The sequence below is a fragment of the Ovis canadensis genome, chromosome 2 (assembly GCF_042477335.2).
Source record: "Ovis canadensis isolate MfBH-ARS-UI-01 breed Bighorn chromosome 2, ARS-UI_OviCan_v2, whole genome shotgun sequence".
Taxonomy (NCBI): Eukaryota; Metazoa; Chordata; class Mammalia; order Artiodactyla; family Bovidae; genus Ovis; species Ovis canadensis.
The window spans coordinates 137,624,003-137,651,411 of record NC_091246.1 but is presented as its reverse complement, the minus strand read 5'-3'; the positions used below and the strand labels follow the sequence as shown (position 1 = coordinate 137,651,411).

At 39.6% G+C, this 27,409-nt stretch overlaps 1 protein-coding gene across 1 annotated transcript in view; it reads right to left on the bottom strand.

Annotated features, from left to right (window-relative positions):
* Positions 1–27,409, bottom strand: part of PDE11A (phosphodiesterase 11A) — a 429,146-nt gene that overhangs the window by 213,823 nt on the left and 187,914 nt on the right. The window contains exon 6 of the mRNA XM_069577105.1: positions 2,822–2,954. Within this exon, the coding sequence (XP_069433206.1) occupies positions 2,822–2,954 (133 nt within the window). The remainder of the gene's footprint in view (positions 1–2,821; positions 2,955–27,409) is intronic.

Below are 27,409 nucleotides of genomic sequence, written 5' to 3'. Positions count from 1 at the left end.
GCACTGGCAGGCAGATTTTTATCACAAAGCCACTGGGAAGCCCCAGTGAAACTATACATAAAAGCAAAAAATTGTTAAATTCAAATTAGGATAATGGTTTACCTCCGTGTGGGAAATAAAGGAGACTGAACTAAGGAAGACCAATACAAGGATTCAGAAGCAATGATCGAGTTCTTTCTCTTAAATTGGGTAGTGGGCATTGACTCTATCATGTTTTATTGGGAAGCTTCATCATGTTTTATTATGCTTTTGCATATGCCTTATGAACCAACTTTTAAAATGGTGTAAATATGTTGACTCTTTTTGCTTCCCCAGAATTTGACTTTTGGTCCAAAGCTAAGAGCAGAATAATAGCAATCCATACCAAACTTGGCACTATAATTTGGGGTAAGAATCAACCATCATCTCTTAACTATCTAATATAATATGTTGACTTTGTAACGAATGGGCAATTAACTGTTTTTTTCCTATAGTGAGCCTTTCAGTTTGTTCAGTACTACTGATGTTAATAATAGAATACTGAGATCATTTCTTCATAAAACTGTGTGTTTACAAATCTGTTGTTCAGCATTCTGAAATCAAGAAGGAAAGAAGCACAGCAAAAGGCAAAATTTTATAACATCAGTCCTAACCCAATCATAATGTTAACACATATATTGACACCTGTAAATCATTTCTGCTTTGCTAGTCACAGAACCAAGGTTGGTGGTGTTTTTCTTTACAGGAGGAGACCTAAAGAAATTCTGGATTGTCTACTCTCCCAAGGAAGGTATCTCAAAGCTCAGAAATAATGTATCAGAAACTGAAGCTAGCCAGAGGGTGGTTAGCATTGGGGTGGCTAAGGGAGCACACTGGAGACACCCAACCCAGGCAGGGAGCTCACGAAAGGATGTCCAAGATACAGGCATCGCAGCTAGATGATGGAGAATAAATAGAGAATACATAGTAGATGTGACCTGGGGGAAGAGAATTCTGGGCAGCTACAGAAACATAAATTTCAGGAACTGAAACTTTCCATGCCATGTTCAGTCACTCAGTCATGTCCGACTCGTTGTGACCCCATGGACTGTAGCCTGTCAGGCTTCTCTGTCCATGGGATTTCCAGGCAAGAACACTGGAGTGGGTTGCCATTTCCTTCTCCAATGCATGGAAGTGAAAAGTGAAAGTGGAGTCTGAGAAACCAGGACTAACTCTCACTTCCAGTTAAATGTTCAGTTATCATTACTGGTCTAGTCTCTGTTCTGCAGCCAGTGTGATCTTTCTAAAGTATAACTCCTTCTTCTCCCGTGTTGATAACTTGACTACTGATTCCCCTTGCCCATGATAAATACTCAAACTTCTTAGCACGTCTGTCAAAGCCTCTGGATGATCTGGCCCCTGCTTTCTCCTCCCGCCTCATCTACCCGACCCTCCAGCTATGTTAATTCATCTCTGTTCCCAGACTCCTCATGCTCTCAGCCTTGCCTGGAACACATATCTCATCACCATCATCACCATAACACTCCTGCTACTATTCAGACCTTAGCTTGGTAACCTAGTAATTTAATCTCCTAATTTATTGAATACACACCACACACACACACACGGAGGCATTTTATGAGTTCATGTAAATTTATCTATATGATACCCTATACTACCTTAGAATTAAACTTCTGCCAAGTCAGAATCTACATTGTCTTAATATATTTTGCACATCAGCACAATGCATGCCTACGTAATTAACATTAAACAGTAACAGAAGCCAACGTACATTCCTTGGGAGCAATCTTTTAAAATACGGTAGCTGTTCTAATATCTATTGGGAAATAATTATGTTAATACACATTTTTATTACTAACCATTTCATTGTTTAACATAAACTATGTTTAATATAAAATGTGCCTGAATATATTTAATTGCATGGGTTTAACTACATGTTTAATATAAAATGTTCCTCATAGTAAAAAAGAGCACCAGGCTAGAGAGTTAAGAGTGTCTTTACAGTTATGTGCGTTAACAGTGAAACACTGAATCCGAATGTCCATCAACACCATAATGGATTTAAAAAATGATGCTGATTCATACAGTGGAATACTTTGCAGCAGTGAAAATGAATGAATGAATTACACACGCATGTGACTGAGGAACATACACGGAATGAAAAAGCAAGACACAGAAGAATACATACAGTATAAATTCAATTATATAAAGTTCAGAGGTGTGTAAAATGGAACAATGTAAGTGGCAGGGTCAAACATATGCAGTGAAACTATATAGCCATTTTGCCACAAATCAGGGTAGAGAAAGGAAGATTTCCTGTCAAACACAGCATTTATACTCAGTTGTGTCCGACTCTTTGCAACCCCATTGATTTTACAGCCCATGGAATTCTCCAGACCAGAATACTAGAGTGGGTAGCCTTTCCCTTCTCCAGGAGATCTTCCCAACCCAGGAATCGAATCAGGGTCTCCTGCATTGAAGGTGGATTCTTTACCAGCTGAGCCACAAGGGAAGTCCAAGAATACTGGAGTGGGTATCCTATCCCTTCTCCAGCAGATCTTCCCAGTCCAGGAATCGAACCAGGGTCTCCTGCATTGCAGGGGGATTCTTTTTTTTTTTTTTTTTGCAGGGGGATTCTTTACCAGCTGAGCCATGAGGGAAGCCTGTCAGTCAGCAGTAGGCGATGTGGAAAGTCAGATCACAGGGGAAAGATTCAGAAGAACTGCCAGTCAGCTCAGGAGTTGCTGTGGATTTGCATGATGTTCCTTTGGGGCTCTGGCCAGCAATGCATCCACAGGGTGACAAGAGAACCTTAAAACTGCAACCAGAGGCCTCCTCTTACCTCGGCATCAAAGCGGGGATCCTGGTAGGCATCACTGATGTTCACTGGAAGGCCCGTGGAAGCCACCAGCTCGGCAACACTGTTATTTATTAGCCAGTCAGAGTACGATGATTTCTCCATGCTTTCTTTGAAACTATCAGAACACCAAGGCAAGCAGAAAGAAAAGAGAAAAACATCAGTTTACCTGAAAGCTAACCTGTAAAAGTACTCCCGTAGCAGGACTATCCATCCTCATTAAGAAGGGGCATGTGACTTTAGTCACAGAACAATAGCAAGGTAATTAGCAGCAGCTACGTCAAAATGACTTACCTGCTATCTTGTAAAATAATCAGCTCCATGGGTAGAAATGATAGATTCTTTAAGATCCAGAGGACAACTCTAGGTTTTATTTAGCCTCCAAAGCAGGCAGAGGTAGAACAGATAATCCGGAAATGACCAAAATTGATGATAAGATGCCAATGCCACGGCATAATAAATTACACTCACCCTCCTAAGCCCACACCTCTTAACAGAGCAGACTAGATGCTTGATACTAGGGAAAATGAAACCCAAGAGTGAGGAAGAATTCAGAAACAAATTGAAAATTTACAGAAGTGTAGCAAAAGAGCGTGTCTAGACTCCATCTTAGTGTTCTGTAGCCATTTTTTGTAGTGTCAGAGTATATTTCTTAACAAAAATACATTTCCTACTTACAAAATCTTACTGAGAAATGTTTTAACCCTACCCTTGACATTAATAATTTAAAATATATCCATGTATGATTTTAACAAGGAATTTTATGTTAAATGATTTTGTTAACTTTCCTCTGTGCCCCTTTCACTACAAAGGTCAAATTTACACAAATGCCATAAGAATTAGAAAGATTCCCCACTTCATCCCTCCCCTCCATCATTTCTTCCTCCTGTACCTACTGAGCACTGCCAGGAGCTGCAGGAAGTACAAACTGGAGTACTGTTCAAATTAGCAACATCAAGGAAGATTTCCTGGAGGATGTTAGGTTTATGGCGTGGCCAGTAATAATTGAAATTACGTAAATGAATGTAACTGTACAGGGCAATGCTTTTCAAAGTACATTCCGTGGAACCCTGGGTTCCTGAAGATGTTAATGAATGTACTATAGTAAGAATAATAACTCTATTGACTTTTTAATCTGAGCTGCAGTGTACAAAAGAAAAACACTAAATTCTGTACATAGAAAGTGAAAGTGAAGTCGCTCAGTCCTGTCCGACTCTTTGCGACCCCATGGCCTGTAGCCTACCAGGCTCCTCTGTCCATGGGATTTTCCAGGCAAGAGTACTGGAGTGGGTTGCCATTTCCTTCTCCAGGAGATCTTCCTGACCCAGGGATTGAACCTGGGTCTCCCACATTGTAGGGAGATGCTTTACCATCTGAGCCAGTCATTGTTATTATGCAATAATGTGTCTGTGTGGAATTTGTGCTGTACTGGGAATGCCAGGAACTGGCATGGAGTGTCCACTGGTTATGTGAATGAGAGGGAAGCGCAGACATTATTTACCATCATTAATACATCTCATCTGTAATGACCGTTGGTCTGCGTCTGATAAGTTCAACATGGATTTGTGATGCTTGTTATTCAGTCCTTATTGCATATTAAATGTTACTTGCACATAAACTTATTCCTTATGGATCTCCAGCTGAAAATGAAAGCATTAATAAAAAACAGAGGTGAATTTCTCTGGTGGTGGCTAAATTAAAGAGGTAAAAAGACTGAGGACTTCAAAGAGAAGACAAGCTCTTTATTTTCTCAAACAAGCAAAAGAACAGCAAAAAACGTCCGTGTTTTATTTTGTTTATTATGCCCATGAGAAGTGAAATTTCACATTGTGCTACAATGAAAGCAGAAAACAGGAAGAAACATGAAAATGGACCTGATATAAGGATCTGATTTAATGAAGTCATTTGTCAGTTTATAAAAGGGTGTGACTGAATGCTGATCATTTCTTGCAGAGATTCATGGATCAGTTGATTCATTCTGTGCTGCTGGTGTACCATAATTATTTTTTACATCCTCTGTGATGAAACAGTGTAGAAAGTGCTGACCTACAGTGTGGTGAGAAGAGCTGTGGTGGGACCTTGGGGATGAGCTAGGGAAGGAAATGAGAAAGATATGTAGGGGTTGGGGGAGGCTAAGCACGGATCTGAGAACTGAGGAAGGTCATTTGGGGCCATAATCAATCTAAGGGTTTCCCTGACGGTTCAGATGGTAAAGAATCTGCCTGCACAGCAAGAGTGAAAGTGAAACTGTCGGTCACTCAGTCTTGTCTGACTCTTTGCAACCCCATGGACTGTAGTCCACCAGGCTCCTCTATCCGTGAAATTCTCCAGGCAGGAATATTGGAGTGGGTTGCCATTTTCTTCTCCAAGGGATCTTCCCAACCCAAGGGTTGAACCTGTGTCTCCTGCATTGCAGGATGACTCTTTCCCATCTGAGCCACCAGGGAGTCCAGCAATGCAAGGGACTGGGGTTTGATCCTTGGTGGGTCACAAACAGCTGGACATGACTAAGCCACTAACACTTTCACAATCAATCTAAGGAGACTCACTGCAGTTTGGAAACACATCAAAAATTTGATTCCTCCATAGGCTGTGAGTGCAGATGAGATTGTGGTAGCTCAGTGGATCTCAGTTGCCATGTGCATAACTGCAAAATAACCAGTTAGGTTATTTTAACTCTTTAAAGAGTTAAGATTAAGATTAGTTTAAAGTAACAAGAAAATAGTAAAGAAATCCTTTAGCTTATATTTTACTAGGACCAGGTGCATAGGAAGCTTGGGTTTTTAAGTGAGTTTCCTGTAAAGAGCTACAGTTTGATTCCTCTTCCTCAGTGGTATCTTGATTCCAAGTATGAGATTCACACTGACTCAAAGAGAACTTCATGAGCTGAAACATACTGACCGTGGAGGGATAAAAGAGAATTGTCTTATTGCACAGAACACATAATTCCTGAAATGTGGCTGTCCCTGAAATGAGGCCCAGTGAGTAAATATAAACATCAAGGTCGACAAGGTGCCAAGCAGCGTAGGAGAGAAATCGATACAAGTAAAACTAATCAGACAAATAAAATACCCCAGGATGAGGAACTTCACCAAGTTTAATTGTCTGAAAAACCTCTCTCAGCTAAAGGTTCAAACATAGAAAACTGTATGAAAATAAATATAAGACTATTTTTTAGAATTAATTCTCAAAATGAGTCTCTAAATTAGAAGACAAAATATCTGAATAAAATGATGTTAATCATTAGACTGTGTCTGTATTGATGGTTTTGTTCTCAAAATCAGAAAGACTGATTTCCTTTAGGATTGACTGGTTTGATCTCCCCACAGTCCAAGAGACTCTCAAGAGTCTTCTGCAGCACAATTCAAAGGCATCAATTCTTCTGCGCTCAGCTTTCTTTACAATCCAACTCTCACATCCGTACATGACTACTAGAAAAACCATAGCTTTGACTATATGGACCTTTATCAGTAAAGTAATGTCTCTGCTTTTTAATACATTGTCTAGGTTTGTCATAGCTTTTCTTCCAAGGAGCAAGCGTCTTTTAATTTCATGGCTGCAGTTACTGTCCACAGTGACTTTGGAGCCCAAGAAATGAAAATCTGACACTGTTTCCACTTTTCCCCCTTCTATTAGCCATGAAGTGATGGGACTTGTCTTTCCTAGAGGCTCCCGATACTTCACTCTTTCAAGAATGACCATTAGTTGGGCTGCTGCAAAATGCTGGAAAGTCGTAAGTGAATCTTGAATGAAATGATCTATAAGGGTCTTTTCTTTTTTTCTGACAAAAGGGAATTGATACATGGGAACCCATCTGTATACATATGGTCTCCTCAGCTCCTCCCCCTACCTGTACAGAAGGAGATATAGACAGAAACTAAAGAGGCCCCACCTTCAGGAAGCTCACAAGCAATGACAATGGATTGTGATGCCCTAAATGAAGATGTAAAGACATTTTGGGAAGAGAGAAAAGAAGGATCAGTTCTGTCTAGGCTGGGAATGATATTTGAGAACTGCTTCACAAAGGAAGTTAGTATAAGCTGATCTTATAAGGAGGATAAGTAAGAGTCATCTGGCAGAGAAAGAAGGAAAAAGCAATTGAGACAAAACCACAACAGGACTCAAGCTTTAGAAGTGTGAGGTTTTCTGTACTGGTGTAATGAATGGTAGAGCTAAAACTTAGACTAAATGGCAGAAGTGATGACTACGGCTCTAATAGAAGAGGCAGCCTCTATATTGCGTGGTTCCATGCACAAACACAACCACATTTATACTTATGGTTCCCACACACATGTCAGCAGCCCATTGAGTCCTAAGTTCCCTACGTATGATCTAAGCACTTTCTGGACATTTCCTCCTGGTTATCCACAGACATCTCAAATTTAACATTTGCAAGATTGAACTAACACACTCTCCTTGACGTGTTAACAATCATTTAAAAAAAACCAACTGTGACCATTAACTAAAAATAGATCATTGGGTAAGGAATAGAAGTTTCAACATAGACACAATCTGTTTTCTTATTTTCGGGTCATGATTGATTATCAGTTGCCCTCTGATAGGCTGAGTATTATACAGTGGGGGTAGGATTCAGAGAGACGAAGAATCAGGAACACCAAGAACTCTTCCAGACAGAAATTTCTTTTTTATGCTTTGTAAACAAAAACTGATTTTTAATCTACACCTTGTACCTGGTACTAGTTTCCATCTTGCTCCATTGACCAGAGGTCAGTCTGAACTTTTGGTTCACAAAGAGAAATGCCTTTATTTTTTCTTCTCAAGTAAGCCTGTCTATCTCTGGGTCCTTCCTGAAGCTTCGAGCTGTGCAACATTATTTGAAGTTGTCTTTTAATTAGGAGATTAAGGAACTAAGTCAATATCAGTTGAACTCAAAGCTAGGACCCCAGCAGGAGAATCTCAAATGCCTAGATCTAGGACATTAATAATTTCCTACTGCCCTCAGCATATCTTTGAAGGTTACCAAATAAGTCTTAGACATAAAAGGTAATGGGAGAGAACTTAATTAGCAAGTAGAACCAGCCTGTCAGTTGTTATACTGTGGTGGGAGAGGAAGATGCTCTAAGTTGCAGACCTTCTGAATTTTATCATGACCTGAACTTGTTAATTATGGTCCATCTTGAGGATACTTCATTACACTTGTATTTCTCATTTTAGGTATTGTGTTATCAGAAATTAAGACATGGACACCAAATAACACATTTCCTGCCCTTCATTTCCTCAAGTTGTACAATGGGAATGATGAGATTTATCACTCCAAGGAGTTGGTGTCATTTTGGGAAGCATCTTGCACCTCTCAGCTGGGTGTCAGATGGCATTACTGTGAGTAGTTGGCGTTTACAATTTAGTATCAGGTAGTGACAACTGCTTGGTTTCATAGCGGAGCGAATCTGGGTTTTCGGGGGTTGTTTCTGTTTTTTGTTTTTCTTTGTATTTTGGCCCAACATTTCCTTGCTATGAGACTACAGATCAAATTTTAATAACTCTGACTGTTAGTTTCCATAACAGAAATTAGGGGAAATACAACCCATTTTACAGGGTTGTCTTGAGGATACAACAATGTAATGTTGAATAATGCATAGCACATAGAAAGCTCTCACTATTAGTTCCTTGTAGCCCAAAGATTCTTCATTTATTAAAAACACTAGGTGAGGTATAGTCTGTTTATCTACTGGGACAGGAAAGATGTGACTGTTTTTTTGGCTGTGGCATTGTTGCCAGATTTGGAGGGGTGCTGAAGTAAAAATGTGCTAGCTGGTAAAACTGTTGACAATAAAGGATAAAGTTAAAATTCTATCCATCTCGGTGTGTCAAGTAGCCCTATCACATCTCTCTTTGGGGCTCCTGTGGGCACCTCCACCCGTCTGCTCTGGACTGAGAGCATATCTTCCCACAAGTCCTATGCATATGTCTACACAGCAAGAAAGAAGTGGACTCAATGCGTTAAAATATTAACTAAGGCATGTTAAATGAGAGACCTAAAAAAATGAGACAGTAAAGCATAAAAAAACCAATCATTAACTTTCAAGTTGCTATGATTCTGTTTACTGTGTGGCATCAATATAGGGGACAGCTGACCTGCACAGGCTACTATTTTATGTTTGATCTCAGTACTTCTTCATGTGCCTTGTTTTCATGGAATGTTTTTATAGCTTTTATCCTTCTCTGTGACAGTCTTACTAAAGTGATAAGACCACTGATCCAAAATACATAGGGTAATGAGAAGGTTTGTCTTTCATTTAGTCTTCATATTCTAAGTCAGGAAAAAGGAAAAAAATAACTAAAATATATTTGAGAAGTGAAAGCTAGATGTTTGGGAAATGTCTCCTTGAGTTTCCTAAGATTTTTGGAAGACACAAAAGTTTATTAGAAATATGGCCTCTCCCTCACTGATGTTTGATTATTATAATTAGTATTATGCAAATGGGGTATAGACACATACATTACTACTGCCATGGAGGTTATTTATAAAATAGGGTTATATTTGGGGAGGGGGATTTGGGGCCATATAAGCCCAGAAATATCAAAGTGATATTATCCCTGCACAGTTCAGTTGCTCAGTCATGTCCAATTCTTTGTGACCCCCATGAACCGCAGCACACCAGGCCTCCCTATCCATTGCCAACTCCTGGAGTTTACTCAAACTCATGTCCTTTGAGTCAGTAATGACATCCAACCATCTCATCCTCTGTCGTCCCCTTCTCCTCCTGCCTTCAATTTTTCCCAGCATCAGGGTCTTTTCAAATGAGTCAGCTTTTTGCATCAGGTGGCCAAAGCACTGGAGTTATAGCCTCAATATCAGTCCTTCCAGTGAACACCCAGGACTGATCTCCTTTAGGATGGACTGACTGTATTTCCTTGCAGTCCAAGGGACTCTCAAGAATCTTCTTCAACACCACAGTTCAAAAGCATCAGGTCAGGCATAAATTGTTCCAGTGTCAACACTCCATCCATATAACATTCTCTATATTTTGTGGGAAAAGGAGGTTGGATATAACTAGATGACTCTAACAATGGAGCTTCCTGATAAATAAGCAGCCTTGGCACCAAGTGGAAGCCTCAGAGCTCAGTTGCTGGTACCTGGAAGACTGAGCTACTGATCCACTTCCTTGTTACACAATCAAAAGGGAGTTGGGCCATCTGGATCTTTTACTTTTCAACTAGCAACATTAAATATTGGCATAAGTTTCAGCAGCCCTGAATTTATCAGATGATGGACAATCAAAAAGAACAGACTTTTAGACTCTGTGGGAGAGGGAGAGGGTGGGATGATTTGGGAGAATGGCATTGAAACATGTATACTATCAGGTAAGAAACGAATTGACAGTCTATGTTCGATACAGGATACAGGATGCTTGGGGCTGGTGCATGGGGATGATCCAGAGAGATGATATGGGGTGGGAGGTGGGAGGGGGGTTCAGGATTGGGAACTCATGTACACCCCTGGCTGATTCATGTCAATGTATGGCAAAACCAATACAGTATTGTAAAGCAAAATAAAGTAAAAATAAAAATTAAAAAAAGAATATCCTAAGGTTCTCATTTATAGGAAGTTACACAACAACACAAATCTTACATTTCAAAGATGATTGGTTATGATGGTGATGATGCTATTTTAATGTTTAATATTTTAAAGATTTTCTTCATTCCTTGAAAATAGAATAAGTATCACATTTTTATTCCTACAAAACACCCATCACATGCTTCCTAGCAGAGGTGCAGTTAAAGAAAGAAGATCCACGAACAAGAAAGTAAAAGAGAATATAGTCATGATATACTATAGAAGTATTCTGTCTTACATCAGTGTGTAAGTTTGTCTAACCTACTACTCTAGGTAATCAAGAAGTTTCAAAGAAGGTAAGTAGAACAGAGAGACTTTCCAAATTGGTAAAGCCTACAAAAGTTTGTCCCTCCATAAAAGAATGAGAATGCTAGCAAAAAATGGTCAAAATCAACTTTTTGAAAACTGAGGAAATTAAAGAGAGGCTTACAAAAATCCAAAGAGTGTTCATTCAAGAAAAACAGTTGAATCTCTATAAGGACAGCAAGTTGCGTGTTATTTTAACTTACCTTATTCTCATCTCCCTATCTCAAGCTCTGGGGTAGTGGTGAAAACCAACAGACTCATAATCACGCTAGCTGTGAAAACCAGTTGCCAAGTAGCCACTGGCGGAGGAACAATGGGTTTGGAGCTCCCCAAAAGTCACACCCCTAGAGAATTGTTATTATTTGACCTATTTGGCAGCTCCATGGAAACCTCCACTCATAAAGCTTTTCTTTATTTGACCTGACTTTGAGCTTGCTCACTAAGAACACCCTTTATCCCAAAGCATTCGTTGGGGGGGGGGGGGGGAAATGGCAGCAGTTGTTTAATATCACAACTGCTTTTGGCAGAGAAACACTTACAGCTAACAAGAAGCTGACCAGAAAACTTAAAAGAAGAAGTATGGGAATAAGATGTTACTAGGGAGATTTGCAAAGTTCTGACACATTCCTGGAAATATAGAGTTGAATGTATGCTCAGAAAAGACCAGAGAAAGTCCTAAACTCCCACCTCTGGTTGACCTTGAAGTTCTGTGAAAGCAGAAAGTGAAAGCTAAGTAAACTTCCTGTCAGAGAATTGAAGGTACCCCACACATGCACACAGATCCCTCAGCAAGGCTGGAAGACTTATTGGTTCTTTTTTTTTTTTTTTTTAAGGAAATTCAACCCAGTCATTAGCTGACAACTGAGCTAACTAAGGAGAGAATTCAGTTGCCACACACAACAAAGATAGTTCAAGAAAGCCAGTAAACAACAATAACAGAAACAAATATAAACAACAGCAAAGCCTGGATGGAATGAGTCAGGAGCTGATATTATTTCCAGTATTCATTTAAACTATTCCATTTTAAACTGAGAGAGAGAAATAAAAAAAATAAACAGGAAAAAAAGCAATCAACAGAAACTGCCTCAAGTAAGCCCAGATGTTGGACTTACCAGACAAAGACTTTAAATTGGCTGATATAAATGTGTTCAAAATACTAAAGGAAACCATACTCCAACCTGCCCCCCCAAAAAAGAGCCTAAAGAAAAACATGAGAAAAATGTCTCACCAAATAGATAATATTAATAAAGAGATGAAAATCATAAAAGGAACCAAATAAAAAATTCTGGAATTGAAAATTATAATAATTGAAATAAAAATTCACTAAGAGGGATGAACAGGAGGTATGAGAAGCCAAAAGAACTTGAAGATAAGTTAATTGAAGATAGAGAGTATCTGGTCTGAGGAACAGAAAGAAAAAAGAATGAAAGAAAAGAGTCTTAGCAACTTTTAAGCACATAAACATATGGATAATGGAAGTCTCAGACAGAGAGGAGACAAGAAAAGGAGAAGAAAAGATATTTGAAGTAACAAAGGAGAAAATATCACATATTTGACTAAAATAAACATTCAGTCAGTTCAGTTCAGTTGCTCAGTTGTGCCCGACTCTTTGTGACCCATGGACTGCAGCATGCCAGGCCTCCCTGTCCATTGCCAACCCTTGGAGTTTACTCAAACTCATGTCCTTTGAGTCAGTAATGCCATCCAACCATCTCATCCTGTCGTCCCCTTCTCCTCCTGCCCTCAATCTTTCCCAGCATCAGGGTCTTTTAAATGGGTCAGTTCTTTGTAGCAGGTGACCAAAGGATTGGAGTTTCAGCTTCAGCATCAGTCCTTCCAATGCACACCCAGGACTGATCTCCTTTAGGATGGATCTCCTTGAAGTCCAAGGGACTCTCAAGAGTCTTCTCCAACACCACAGTTCAAAAACATCAATTCTTTGGGGCTCAGCTCTGTTTATAGTCCAATTCTCAATCCATACATGACTATTGGAAAAACCATAGCTTTGACTAGATGGACCTTTGTTGGCAAAGTAATGTCTCTGCTTTTGAATATGCTGTCTAGGTTGGGCATAACTTTTCTGGAGCATGTGTCTTTTAATTTCATGGCTGCAGTCACCATCTGCAGTGATTTTGGAGTCCCCCAAAATAAAGTCTGACACTGTCTCCACTGTTTCCCCATTTATTTCCCATGAAGTGATGGGACCACATGCCATGATCTTAGTTTTCTGAATGTTGAGTTTTAAGCCAAATTTTTCACTCTCCTCTTTCACTTTCATCAGGAGCCTCTTTAGTTCTTCTTTGCTTTCTCCCATAAGGGTGGTATCATGTGCATATTTGAGGCTATTAATATTTCTCCCAACAATCTTGATTCCAGCCTGTGCTTCATCTAGCCTGGCATTTCTCATGATGTACTCTGCATATAAGTTAAATAAGCAGGGTGACAATATACAGCCTTGACATACTCCTTTCCCTATTTGGAACCAGTCCATTGTTCGATGTACGGTTCTAACTGTTGCTTCCTGACCTGCATACGGATTTCTCAAAAGGTAGGTCAGGTGGTCTGGTATTCCCATCTCTTTCAGAATTTTCCACAGTTTGTTGTGATCCACACAGCCAAAGGCTTTGGCATAGTCAATAAAGCAGAAGTAGATGTTTTCCTGGAACTCTCTTGCTTTTTTGATGATCCAGCGGATGTTGGCAATTTGATCTCTGGTTCCTCTGCCTTTTCTAAAACCAGCTTGAACATCTGGAAGTTCACGGTTCACGTATTGTTGAAGCCTGGCTTGGAGAATTTTGAGCATTACTTTGCTAGCGTGTGAGATGAGTGCAATTGAGCGGTAGTTTAAGCATTCTTTGGCATTCTTTCTTTGGGTTGGAATGAAAACTGATCTTTTCCAATTCCATGGCCACTGCTGAGTTTTCCAAATTTGCTGGCATACTGAGCGCAGCACTTTCACAGAATCATCTTTTAGGATTTCAAATAGCTCAACTAAAATTCCATCATCTCTACTAGCTTGGTTTGTAGTGATGCTTCCTAAGCCCCACTTGACTTCACATTCCAGGATGTCTGGCTCTAGGTGAGTGATCACAACATCATGATTATCTGAGTCGTGAAGATCTTTTTTGTATAGTTCTTCTGTCTATTCTTGCCACCTCTTCTTAATATCTTCTGCTTCTGTTAAGTCCATACCATTTCTGTCTTATATTGTGCCCATCTTTGCATGAAATTTTTCCTTGGTATCTCTAATTTTCTTGAAGAGATCTCTAGTCTTTCCCATTGTATTGCTTTACTCTATTTCTTTGCATTGATTGCTGAGGAAGGCTTTCTTATCTCTCCTTGCTATTCTTTGGAACTCTGTATTCAAATGGGTATATCTTTCCTTTTCTCCTTTGTCTTTCACTTCTTCTATTCACAGCTATTTGTAAGGCCTCGTCAGACAACCATTTTGCCTTTTTGTATTTCTTTTCCTTAGCGATGGTCTTGATTCCTGCCTCCTGTACAATGTCATGAACCTCCGTCCATAGTTCTTCAGGCACTCTATCAGATCTAATCTCTTGAATCTATCACTTCCACTGTACAATCTCAAGGGCTTTGATTTAGGTCATACATGAATAGTCTAGTGGTTTTCCCTAATTTTTTCAATTTAAGTTTGAATTTGGCAATAAGAAGTTCATGATCTGAGCCATAGTCAGCTCCCGGTCTTGTTTTTGCTGACTGTATAGAACTTCTCCTTCTTTGGCTGTGAAGAATATATTCAATCTGATTTTGGTATTGACCAAAAGAAACATTAATCTATACATTTAAGGATCTCAACAAAATCCAAGTAAGATAAACTCACAAGGATCCACACCTAGACATAACATTAACAGACTACTGAAAACTAATGGAAGCCAGAATGCAGCTGAATGACACAGTCAACGTGCTCAAAGAGAAAGACCATTAAGGAGGAACTGTATATCCAGCAAAATTATACTTTAAAAATAAAGGAGAGGTTGAGACATTTTCAAATAAACAAGAACTGAGAAGATTCATTACCAGCAGACATGCCCTAGAAGAAATACTAAAGGTTGTCATTCAGGCTGAAATTAAAGAACACGAGAGATGAAGATCATGGCATCCAGTCCCATCACTCCATGGGAAATAGATGGAGAAACAGTGGAGACAGTGTCAGACTTTATTTTTTGGGCTCCAAAATCACTGCAGAGTGTGACTGTAGCCATGAAATTAAAAGACGCTTACTCCTTGGAAGAAGAGTTATGACCAACCTAGGTAGCATATTCAAAAGCAGAGATATTACTTTGCCGACTAAGGTCCATCTAGTTAAGGCTATGGTTTTCCAGTGGTCATGTATGGATGTGAGAGTTGGACTGTGAAGAAGGCTAAGCGCCGAAGAATTGATGCTTTTGACCTGTGGTGTTGGAGAAGACTCTTGAGAGTTCCTTGGACTGCAAGGAGATCCAACCAGTCCATTCTGAAGAAGATCAGCCCTGGGATTTCTTTGGAAGGAATGATGCTAAAGCTGAAACTCCAGTACTTTGGCCACCTCATGCGAAGAGTTGACTCATTGGAAAAGACTTTGATGCTGGGAGGGATTGGGGGCAGGAGGAGAAGGGGACGACCGAGGATGAGATGGCTGGATGGCATCACGGACTCGATGGACGCGACTCTGAGTGAACTCCGGGAGTTGGTGATGGACAGGGAGGCCTGGCGTGCTGCGATTCATGGGATTGCAAAGAGTCAGACACGACTGAGTGACTGAACTGAACTGAATTGAGAGAGTAATCTAAACCCACATGAAGAAGTAAAGAGCACTGAAAAAGGTAACTCTATAGTAAACACAAAAGATAGCATAGGTGTATTTTTTGTTTGTAACCTTTTTCCCCCCTCCTATCTCATTTAAAAGATAACTGCATAATGATTATTTATGGGGTTATAATGTAAAAACTACAATTTTTAAGACAACAATAACACAAGGGTGGGAACTATATGAGTAACTTTTCTTGCGCTACAATATTAAGTTGGTATTAATCCAAATTAGACAGTTACAAGTTAAGATGTTAATTGCAATCCCCAGGGCAATCACTAAGGAAATCATTGAAAAAAATAATAAAAGAAATGACAAGATAATTTAGATGGCCCATTAAAAGCTGATACTACAAAAGAAGGCAGAAATGAAGAAACAGAGGGACAAAGAGACTTAAGACATGTAGAAAACAAATAACAAAAAAGGTAGATGTAAATTCTACTTTATAAGTAATCATTTTAAATATAAATGAATTAAACACCCCAAACAAAAGGCAAAGATTGGCAGAACAGATACAATAACATGAGCCCATATAACAACTATATGCTGTTTATTAGAGACATACTTTAGGTTCAAAGACACAAACAGGTTAAAGTAAAAAGATGAAAATGTATCTACCTCAAACAAATCCTCCCCAAGGTGCCTAATTCCAAGTACAATATGTATTTGAGTGAAAAAGCTGACTTAAACCTCTACATTAAAAAAACTAAGATCATGGCATCTGGTCTCATCACTTCATGGCAAATAGAAGGTGAAAAACACAGAAGCAGTGACAGATTTTATTTTCTTGGGCTCCAAAATCACTGTGAACAGTGACTGTAGCCATGGAATTGAAAGACATTTACTCCTTGGAAGGAAAGCTATGACAAACCTAGACAGCATATTGAAAAGCAAAGACATCACTTTGTCGACAAAGGTCCATATAGTCAAAGCTTTTTTTCTAGTAGTTTTTGGCTTTCTAGTAGACATATACAGATGATTTTTCTAGTATTCATGTACAGATGTGAAAACTGGACCATAAAGAAGGCTGGGCACCGAAGAATTGATGCTTTTGAATTGTGCTGCAAAGTATTCTTGAGTCCCTTGGACAGCAAGGAGATCAAACCAGTCAACCCTAAAGGAAATCAGTCCTGAATATTCATTGGAAGGACGGATGCTGAAGCTGAAGCTCCAATACTTTGCCCACTGGATACAAAGAGCTGACTCACTGGAAAGACCCTGACGCAGGAAAAGATTGAAGGCAAGAGGAGAAGAGGGCAGCAGAGGATGAGATGGTTAGAGAGCATCACCAGCTCATTGGACATGAATTTCAGCAAACTCTGGGGGACAGTGAAGGACAGGGAAGCCTGGCGTTCTGCAGTCCACAGGATTGCAAAGAGTCGGGAACGACTTAGTGACTCAATAACAACAACAAAATGTATTTGAGTGAAGAAGTTCTGAAATGTTTGGGAAAATCAGTTTCACACAACGCTTATATTTTAAAATAACCAGCATAGGCACTGATTGAGGCCACACACACTGCAAGTGTTAATCAAAAATGTCTTAAATGTCTAAAGTTGTGTTGTGGGTCACAGCAATATAATGGATGATGAAATTAATTCTGTGGGTTCAGACAGCAGGTGGGTTTTTTTTTTTTAAATAGACTAAATCAGAAGTTACATAAATAGTAAAGGTAAGTATAGTTTCAAGAAACATGTTTTAGATATATGTGTGTGTGCATTTGTGTATATCTTTATATACATTAACTAGGTTTCGATATAAAATGTTTACTTTTGCTGTAGGTTGTGATGAAAAGGTTGAAATTCACAAGCTAGGGGATACACAGTGAAATTGGCACAGTTAGGATTTACGGTAAAGATATTAGCAACATTGTCCATGGCAGGTGCAGAATTTCTAATTCCCCAGAGCATCATCGGGATGGCGTGCTTTTCGGTGGCAATGTCGCAGCAGGGATGAGTCACATCACACTTCCTGGAAGCACAAGCCCAAAATCATATTCATAATCTAGACAACTGCTGGAGATCACCTCACCTGGGCCAGGTTCATGTCAGAGTTATAAAATGTACACTATGACTGTAAGACACAATCGCAGTAAATTGTGATAAACAAAATCCTCATCATACGTAGTCTCTCCAGGCTAACACAGTCTATTCCAAGTTTATTCCTGAAAATGTCACTGCTGCTGGACGAAAACAAAGAACATCTCAAGGAGTCTTGTTTACAAATACTTGACCCAAGGCTAGAGCTCATCCTATAGTTTTGTCTCATTATAGTCACATCTCATGGAAGTCAGTTCCTTCTTGCCTCTCAAAAGATCAGATTTGGGATGGAAGCCTAAAAGAATGGGTTACAGAGAAGTGAGGAGTGCTACAAGGAAAAAAATTTATTTATAAAACTAGATTCCACATAAAATTGAAAAGGAAAAGAAAAAAAAAATCAATAAGGCATTGAAACTTGAGTTTCAGTATTTTGACCCAAAAAATGCAATGCAGAAAACTAGTGTTGAAAAGAATCATAGGGCTATCCAATCTGAGAAATGAAATAAACCCTAAAAGTCTCCAAGATACTTCTTAAAGTTGAGTTGTACCCTCAGGGCGTAGATGTAGATAAGTTAAGGGATAGAAAAGCCACAAGAAAAACATGTGAAGGGGCCATACTATTTCATTGAATCTGCAATAAATCAATTGTAAAATGCACTGTTATTTTTGAACCACTGAAAGAAGACAAAAAATGCTGCAATGAGTCAATGTATTCTTTTCACTTAAAATATTAATATTTTCATCTTACTTTAGAGATCTTTTAGGTTAGACATACATTTTATCATATGCCACTCTTGAAGGAAAATTTTAACTATGTAAGTTGATTATATATAGAAGGAAAACTTACGAGCAAAGAAATTGACCAAGACATTTCTAAAATTGCTTCAAATTCAGTGTCACTCTTCTGAACCACTTTTCAATACAGAGTCTTCGATGTTCACAGAAACGAGCTTTGAGTCACCAGGATGCAGCCTTTTTTGGAAGAGTGCTCCACTATCACCTTTAGGACGCTCTTCCGAGCTGCCAACCCCCCCTGCAAGTTTCCATGCTGCCATTCTACTGAACCTGGTAAGAGGGCTCATTGGCAGGTTTTTAGATAACGACCAGACTCACCTTCCTTCCTCAAGTATCCTTTACTTGGCGTGTTGACAGAAATTGTAAGGGTTTGCTGCTGTCCAGCCACGCCACCAGCAATTCTTTTATTAGACTGTGCAGATACATGTTTGAAAACTGTGTCAAGACCTAACATAATTGGAAGTTCATGCAGGGCTCCTGGCCATGTGTTCCACGGGGCAGAAAAGATGTGCACACACATACACACACACAGCAACATCGAGTTCAATCTTATTCTTACATGATATGGGGTTCAGATTCATACACTAACACTGCATTCATTTCCTATTTCTGCATAACAAACTATTACAGAATTAGCAGCTTAAAACAACACTCTTTTGTTATCGCACAATTCTTGGAGATCAGAAACTTATGGCGTTTGTCAGCTGGATTTACTGCTTAGGATCTCACGAGACCAAAATCATGGTGCTGACAGAACTTCATTCCCTTCAGGAGGTTCTGGGGAAGAATCAAGCTCATTCAGGTTGTGGGAAGAGTTCAATTTGCTGTAGCTGTAGTGTGGTGGTCCTGATCTCCTTGACATGTGGTCCTGTGTATATTTAAGCCAGCAATATGTGTTGAATTCTGCTCATACTTCAAATTTCTCTGATTTCCACCTATCTAACTTCCTTTTTAATCCTCAACTGGGAGAAAGCTCTGTATTTAAGAGTTTGTGATTACACTGTATCCACCTAGCTAATCCCGGAATAATCTCCCTATTTTAGCATCAATTGATTAACCACCTTAGTTACATCTGCACAGTCTCTTTGGCTATGTAATGTAACATATTCATGAATATGACAGAGCAGGTGAAGGTCATGGGGGCCCAAATTTTGTCTACCACCTTTAGTTTGACTTTGTTATTTAAAATTAAACATGATGGCAAGTTTTAACCATCTGATGTTATGCATGGCCTCATGCTGAAATGCTGCACTTTGATTACACTGGACCCATCCAGATAATTCAGGATAATCCCCCCATCTCAAGATTCTTAATCACATCTGCAAAGTCCCTTTTGCCAAGTAACATTCACAGATTCCACATATTCAGATCTGGATATCTTTGAGGGGGGTATTACTCTGCCTACCGTACATACACCTTTGTCTTTTCAAAGAATGCTTTAGCTCTCCACCCTCCAGGCTGACCTGCATGCTGGCAGGCTCATTAAACAGAAAGCCTTGCCTTTTAACTGCTCTGAGATTTCTAGTTTTATTTTCCTCTTCCCCTTCCAGTTGTACTAAATGAAAAATATAGCAAGAAGATTAAATTTTCTTTAAAAAAGATTGCTTCCCATTGAAGTAAATTTTTTTCCCTTCAACTGCCTTACTCCCCAAATGCTGAAGTCGTTACAAAACTTGGGCTTTAAATAATAATTATTTCCACTATATTCTATTAAATGATTAAGTGAAAATATCCTTTTAGCCGGCTGTTAACTTCTAGAAATTACAGACATTTAACCTTTTTAAAAAAATTCTTCAAGTAGCAGTGCTGAGAAAGTGCAATTTCCAAAGTGTCCATATTTATACTTAAGTGACACATCAGTAAAATCTGGCCAAATATATTTTATACTAAATAAAAATTTCTAATTCTTAAGATGTTCATGTCTGTTTATTCCTACTTTCAGGTACATATGATAATTCAGACCACCTATTTCCATTGAGGGCAGAAAGAGGTTCATTAAAGTTTGAGTAAGAGATTCAAAAAAGTTTATTCAGCCGATTCACTAAATATTATTGAGTCAGGCTTCACAGGAGAGGTCCTATAGTGAGATCTGAGGAGGGGGAGGGTCAAATAGATCAGAAAAGATCTTAATTTTTTTGTAAAGTCAGTATTGAAAGTTAGTATTCATAAACACAGAAGGTTGGAATAATAAATGCATCAACAATATTATATTCTGTAAAAGAGAGGCACATGTCCTTTCTAATTTGTTATGATTCTGAAAAAAACCAGAAAACTGTGTTCCACTCTTAAATACCAGAATAAGAAGGACTCAAGCAAGCTGGGGCATATACATAGGAAAGTAAAAAAAAGCGGCAAAGAGTCTGGGACCATGAAATATGAAAATAGTCTAAAAACAGCAGTTGCTGACCTGGAAAAGGTAAGTACAGTGGATCTGTGCAGTCTTTCAGGACTGAACCACTGCCAAGTGGGTAAGGCACTAGATTTAATCCTTGGCGGCTTTAGCTTGCCATTCTCTGGTCCTTCCATACTGTTGCCCAGAGGATTTTCCAAGACAAATCTTAATATGTCACTCTATACCTGCTTACTCTCCCATGAGTAAGCAGGCATGTAGTCAGGCTCCAGGACAAGTAAGAGGGTCTGAGCAGCTGAGAAGGACTGGGTAGTTCCCAAATCCCCATCAGATGGCATTCTGGGGCGCTGGATGCCCTCAGGAGGAGCAAAGGGCCATCACCATCAATTACAATGACCCTCGTGACAACGGATCACAGCATCACAGACCCTGAAACACACCACATTTTCTCCATCACCTAACTGAAGATCCTGAAACAGGCCATGCTTTCTCTCCCACTTCTCTGCTTCTGTTTACAGTGTTTCCTTTCCCTGGGAGGTTGCGGTGTCACCAACTTCCCATCATCTTACAGGGCCTAAGTAAAGTTCCACCATGTCTGAAAGCGCTTCCTGAAGATCACCTTTCAGTTTTCCCCAGATGAGTTGGGTGTCCCTTCCTCTATATTAAAATGTCAACCAGTTCAATAAATTAATTTTTATTGGAGTATAGTTGCTTTAGAATGTCGTGTTAGTTTCTGCTGGACAACAAAGTAAATCAGTTATACATATGAAAAAAGTCAAAGTGTTAGTCATTCAGTTGTGTCTGACTCTTTGTGACCCCATGGTCTGTAGCCTGCCAGGCTCATCTGTCACTCACTCAGATGACATTCATCTACACTCATCTGTCACCCATGAGCTCATGGGATTTCCCAAGCAGGAATACTGGAGTGGGTAGCCTTTCCCTTCTCCAGGAGATCTTCCCAACCCAGGGACTGAAGCCAGGTCTCCAGCATTGCAGGAAGATTCTTTACTGTCTGAGCTACCAGGCAAGCCCCAGTTATACATACACATAATTTTTGCAGAAAATATTGACTTGCTTTACCATCATGATTTACTTGATAGCAGGACATATGAGCTTAATCTGGGACACATCTCTACATGAGGGGGGCATTTATCTGTACAAATTGATGCGCATGGAAGGAAAGGGCCTTCTTGGGAGGAAGAGGTCTTGAGCCTCTGAGCCTGGTGGCAGAGATGGAAGAAAGGTGGGGAAATCAAAAGAACTTAGTGGCTGGCCCTCAGTTTGGGGACTCGGTCCTAAGCCTGATCCCATGGACTTGGTCCAAGTCCTATAGAGAAAGAAGGGAGGCAGATAAAAGCTTTAAGAACCAAAATATTGATTTAAAAAAAAATATATATATATATAGTACACACAGGACTGATTGAGGGTCAGAGAGCAAACTGTAACACATGGTAGGGAAAGTGACCCTTCTTCCTACTCGTACACTGATTACCCAGCCTTGTCTGGATCTGGAAAGGCCACCAGTGCATGTGAGACATGCTGGGGAGCTGTGGTATAGCACTGGTGAGGGGTCCAGTGAGGTCCATGGGAATCTGGAGTGGGCCAGGAAGTCCATGCCAACAGGTTCCACTCTGTCATGCTTAGAAGAAGAGGAGTTAGGGACACTTCGAGAAATGATGAGTGAGCAACGAAAATTTTTAAAAACCTTGGGGATTCCCAGAGCTACTTCATGAGTGGCTTTTGCAAAGGGCTTGGGTTCTTATGCTATAAGGGAGAAATGACCAAGCAGTCAAGTATAAATTATCACTGTTACTGTGACTTTACTTATAGCCATGGTCTAGAGGGCGGGTGAAATCTGGTTATGGTTATATTACATTCTTAACCGACTCCTACCCCCTTTATTGGCTTTGAGATCCAATGAGGGCAGAGACTGCTGACTTTAAAATAAATTCTCAGTACCCCCATTACCTATTGGAGAATACTCACCATATGGCTGTTGAATGAAATGATAAAATTAATGAAGGGATTCAGTTCAGTTCAGTTCAGTCGCTCAGTCGTGTCTGACGCTTTGCGACCCCATGAATTGCAGCACGCCAGGCTTCCCTGTCCATCACCATCTCCCAGAGTTCACTCAGACTCACGTCCATCGAGTCAGTGATGCCATCCAGCCATCTCATCCTCGGTCGTCCCCTTCTCCTCCTGCCCTCAATTCCTCCCAGCATCAGAGTCTTTTCCAATGAGTCAACTCTTCGCATGAGGTGGCCAAAGTACTGGAGTTTCAGCTTTAGCATCATTCCTTCCAAAGAACACCCAGGGCTGATCTTCTTCAGAATGGACTGGTTGGATCTCCTTGCAGTCCAAGGGACTCTCAAGAGTCTTCTCCAACACCACAGTTCAAAAGCTTCAATTCTTCGGCGCTCAGCCTTCTTCACAGTCCAACTCTCACATCCATAAATGACTACTGGAAAAACCATAGCCTTGACTAGATGGACCTTAGTCGGCAAAGTAATGTCTCTGCTTTTGAATATGCTATCTAGGTTGGTCATAACTTTTCTTCCAAGGAGTAAGCATCTTTTAATTTCATGCCTGCAGTCACCATCTGCAGTAATTTTGGAGCCCCAAAAAATAAAGTCTGACACTGTTTCTACTGTTTCCCCATCTATTTCCCATGAAGTGATGGGACCGGATGCCATGATCTTCCTTTTCTGAATGTTGAGCTTTAAGCCAACTTTTCCGCACTCCTCTTTCACTTTCATCAAGAGGCTTTTTAGCTCCTCTTCACTTTCTGCTATAAGGGTGGTGTCATCTGCATATCTGAGGTTATTGATATTTCTCCCGGCAATCTTCATTCCAGCTTGCATTTCTTCCAGGCCAGCGTTTCTCATGATGTACTCTGCATAGAAGTTAAATAAGCAGGTTGACAATATACAGCCTTGACGTACTCCTTTTCCTATTTGGAACCAGTCTGTTGTTCCATGTCCAATTTTAACTGTTGCTTCCTGACCTGCATACAGATTTCTCAAGAGGCAGATCAGGTGGTCTGGTTTTCCCATCTCTTTCAGAATTTTCCACAGTTTATTGGGATCCACACAGTCAAAGGCTTTGGCATAGTCAATAAAGCAGAAATAGACGTTTTTATGGAACTCTCTTGCTTTTTCCATGATCCAGTGGATGTTGGCAATTTTATCTCTGGTTCCTCTGCCTTTTCTAAAACCAGCTTGAACATCAGGGAGTTCATGGTTCACGTATTGCTGAAGTCTGGCTTAGAGAATTTTGAGCATTACTTTACTAGCATGTGAGATGAGTGCAATTGTGCAGTAGTTTGAGCATTCTTTTGCATTGCCTTTCTTTGGAATTAGAATGAAAACTGACCTTTTCCAGTCCTGTGGCCACTGCTGAGTTTTCCAAATTTGTGCGCATATTGAGTGCAGCACTTTCACAGCATCATCTTTCAGGATTTGAAACAGCTCAACTGGAATTCCATCATCTCCACTAGCTTTGTTCATAGTGATGCTTTCTACGGCCCACTTGACTTCACATTCCAAGATGTCTGGCTTTATATTAGTGATCACATCATCATGATTATCTGGGTCATGAAGATCTTTTTTGTACAGTTCTTCCATGTATTCTTGCCACCTCTTCTTAATATCTTCTGCTTGTTAGGTCCATACCATTTCTGTCCTTTATCGAGCCCATCTTTGCATGAAATGTTCCCTTGGTATCTCTAATTTTCCTGAAGAGATCTCTAGTCTTTTCCATTCTGTTCTTTTCCTCTATTTCTTTGCATTGATCACTGAAGAAGGCTTTCTTATCTCTTCTTGCTATTCTTTGGAACTCTGCATTCAGACAGAGCTATCTTATATCTTATATCTTTCCTTTCCTCCTTTGCTTTTCGCCTCTCTTCTTTTCACAGCTATTTGTAAGGCCTCCCCAGACAGTCATTTTGCTTTTTTGCATTTCTTTTCCATGGGGATGGTTTTGATCCCTGTCTCCTGTACAATGTCACGAACCTCATTCCATAGTTCATCAGGCACTCTATCTATCAGATCTAGGCCTTTAAATCTATTTCTCACTTCCACTGTATAATCATAAGGGATTTGATTTAGGTCATACCTGAATGGTCTAGCGGTTTTCCCTACTTTCTTCAGTTTGAGTCTGAATTTGGTAGAATGTGGTCCACTGGAGAAGGGAATGGCAAACCACTTCAGTATTCTTGCCTTGAGAACCCCATGAACAGTATGAAAAGGCAAAATGATAGGATACCAAAAGGGGAACTCCCCAGGTCATTAGGTGCCCAATATGCTACTGGAGATCAGTGGAGAAATAACTCCAGAAAGAATGAAAGGATGGAGCCAAAGCAAAAACAATATCCAGTTGTGGATGTGACTGGTGATGGAAGCAAGGTCTGATGCTGTAAAGAGCAATATTGCATAGGAACCTGGAATGTCAGGTCCATGTATCAAGGCAAATTGGAAGTGGTCAAACAAGAGATAGCAAGGGTGAACGTTGACATTCTAGGAATCAGCGAACTGAGATGACCATTATATCTACTACTGCAGGCAGGAATCCCACAGAAGAAATGGAGTAGCCATCATGGTCAACAGAAGAGTCCGAAATGCAGTACTTGGATGCAGTCTCAAAAACAACAGAATGATCTCTGTTCATCTCCAAGGCAAAGCATTCAATATCTCAGTTATCCAAGTCTATGCCCCAACCAGTAACGCTGAAGAAACTGAAGTTGAACGGTTTTATGAAGACCTACAAGACCTTTTAGAACTAACACCCCAAAAAGATGTCTTTTTCATTATAGGAGACTGGAATGCAAAAGTAGGAAGTCAGGAAACACCTGGAGTAACAGGCAAATTTGGCCTTGGAATGCGGAATGAAGCAGGGCAAAGACTAATAGAGTTTTGCCAAGAAAATGCACTGGTCATAGCAAACACCCTCTTCAAAAAACACAAGAGAAGACTCTACACATGGACATCACCAGATGGTCAACACCAAAATCAGACTGATTATATTCTTTGCAGCCAAAGATGGAGAAGCTCTATACAGTCAACAAAAACAAGACCAGGAACTGACTATGGCTCAGATCATTAACTCCTTATTACCAAATGAAGGGATAACTATCTCCAAAGGACAAAAAGGTTGAAGTCACAGAAATCTGATTCAATATAAAAAGGCTTTCTGACAACTAGAACTCCCTATCACTGGAAAAAGCCCACCATGACAAAGTTAGAAGAGTCATCAAGAATGTCTCAAAAGAGATACACATGGAGAGAGATGGATCAATCATTTCCAGCTCTCAAACTGCGTGGTATTAATTACATGAAGACCAAGAGGAGACTGGTCAAAACCAAAGAGTTATCCACATAAGACAGTAGGCAGAAATGATGAGTCAGCAACAGAACTGGTTTTTAAAAAAGTCTTCAAGGACTGTCTATAAAAATCAGCAAGCTTTAAATAGGAGGATAAAATTAATTTATATTAAATTAATTTATCAGAATTAAAATAGTGTGCTGAAACATTGATGAATGAAGCCCTAGACACTACCTTCAAGAGCTATCGTATCATAACTCTGAATGATGTCCAGAGGACTAAGGTATCTAATGAATGTTATCTATAGTGAAGATGTTAAGTTAAAAGGTTAAAGAAAAGATTTACAACATGTTGAGAGCAAGCTGTGATCTGTGGACTCATAGCCTGTTTCAATGGCTTTTCCATGGCCACTGGCAAAGTAAATGCTAGAGCCACTTGTCTTTATTCCTTTAACTTTCAATAAATGACCAAAGGATCCCACATCCACCAGAGGACAATTACTGGACAAGGCAGGAAAGGTCTTCTGAGATAAATGGATATTCTACATAAAGGCCACAAATAGAATGATGGAGAATACGATCTCATAATGCCAAAGTTCAAAGGCACTTTTCAAATGTCTCTTTAAAAGAAAACCTGACCTTTCTTTCTTTCTTTTTTTAGTATCAGAAGTTTGCCGGGGGCAGTACAGGCCTTGGGTCATTTTATTTTGTACATAGAAGTACTCTCAGCAGTAAAAATAATGAAATACTTAACTCTGTAGTGACCATGAGGGCATATTTAGTATTTTTTTTAAAAGAACAATATTAAAATATTAGAATTTCAAAGGAAATCTTTCCCCTTCACATATGAGAGAGAGAACCTGTATGAATTGGTACTTAGCCAAAGGAGTAAGTATGAGTAGAACATTTACATTTCTGTAAAATGTTACAGAAAAACCCAAACATTTTGGCCAACCCAATGTTTCATGCTACTTTGCATGAAATTTTTAGGAAAATGAATACATCACTAGTAACTTTATGTCTAAATCTTTTTTAGGTATAGATTAGCTGACATTAAATATGGATGTGAACATATATTTTCCTGAAAACAAAAAACCTCTTCCAGAAGGTCTTTTGCTTCCCATTTTAAGGTATAATTTATAAACAGTAAAATTTATTCTTTTTAAGTGCATAATACTGCAAGTTTTTGCAAATGCAGCTATACAACTGCCACCACAAGCAAGACATAGAATGGTTCCTTCACAACCCCAAATTTCCCTGTACCCCCTCGTAGTAAACCCTTCTCTCCACCTCCATACCCTGGCAACTACTGATCTGCTTTCTGCTCCTATAATTCTGCTTTTTCAAAAATGCTCTATAGGCATTTCTCTGGCAGTCCA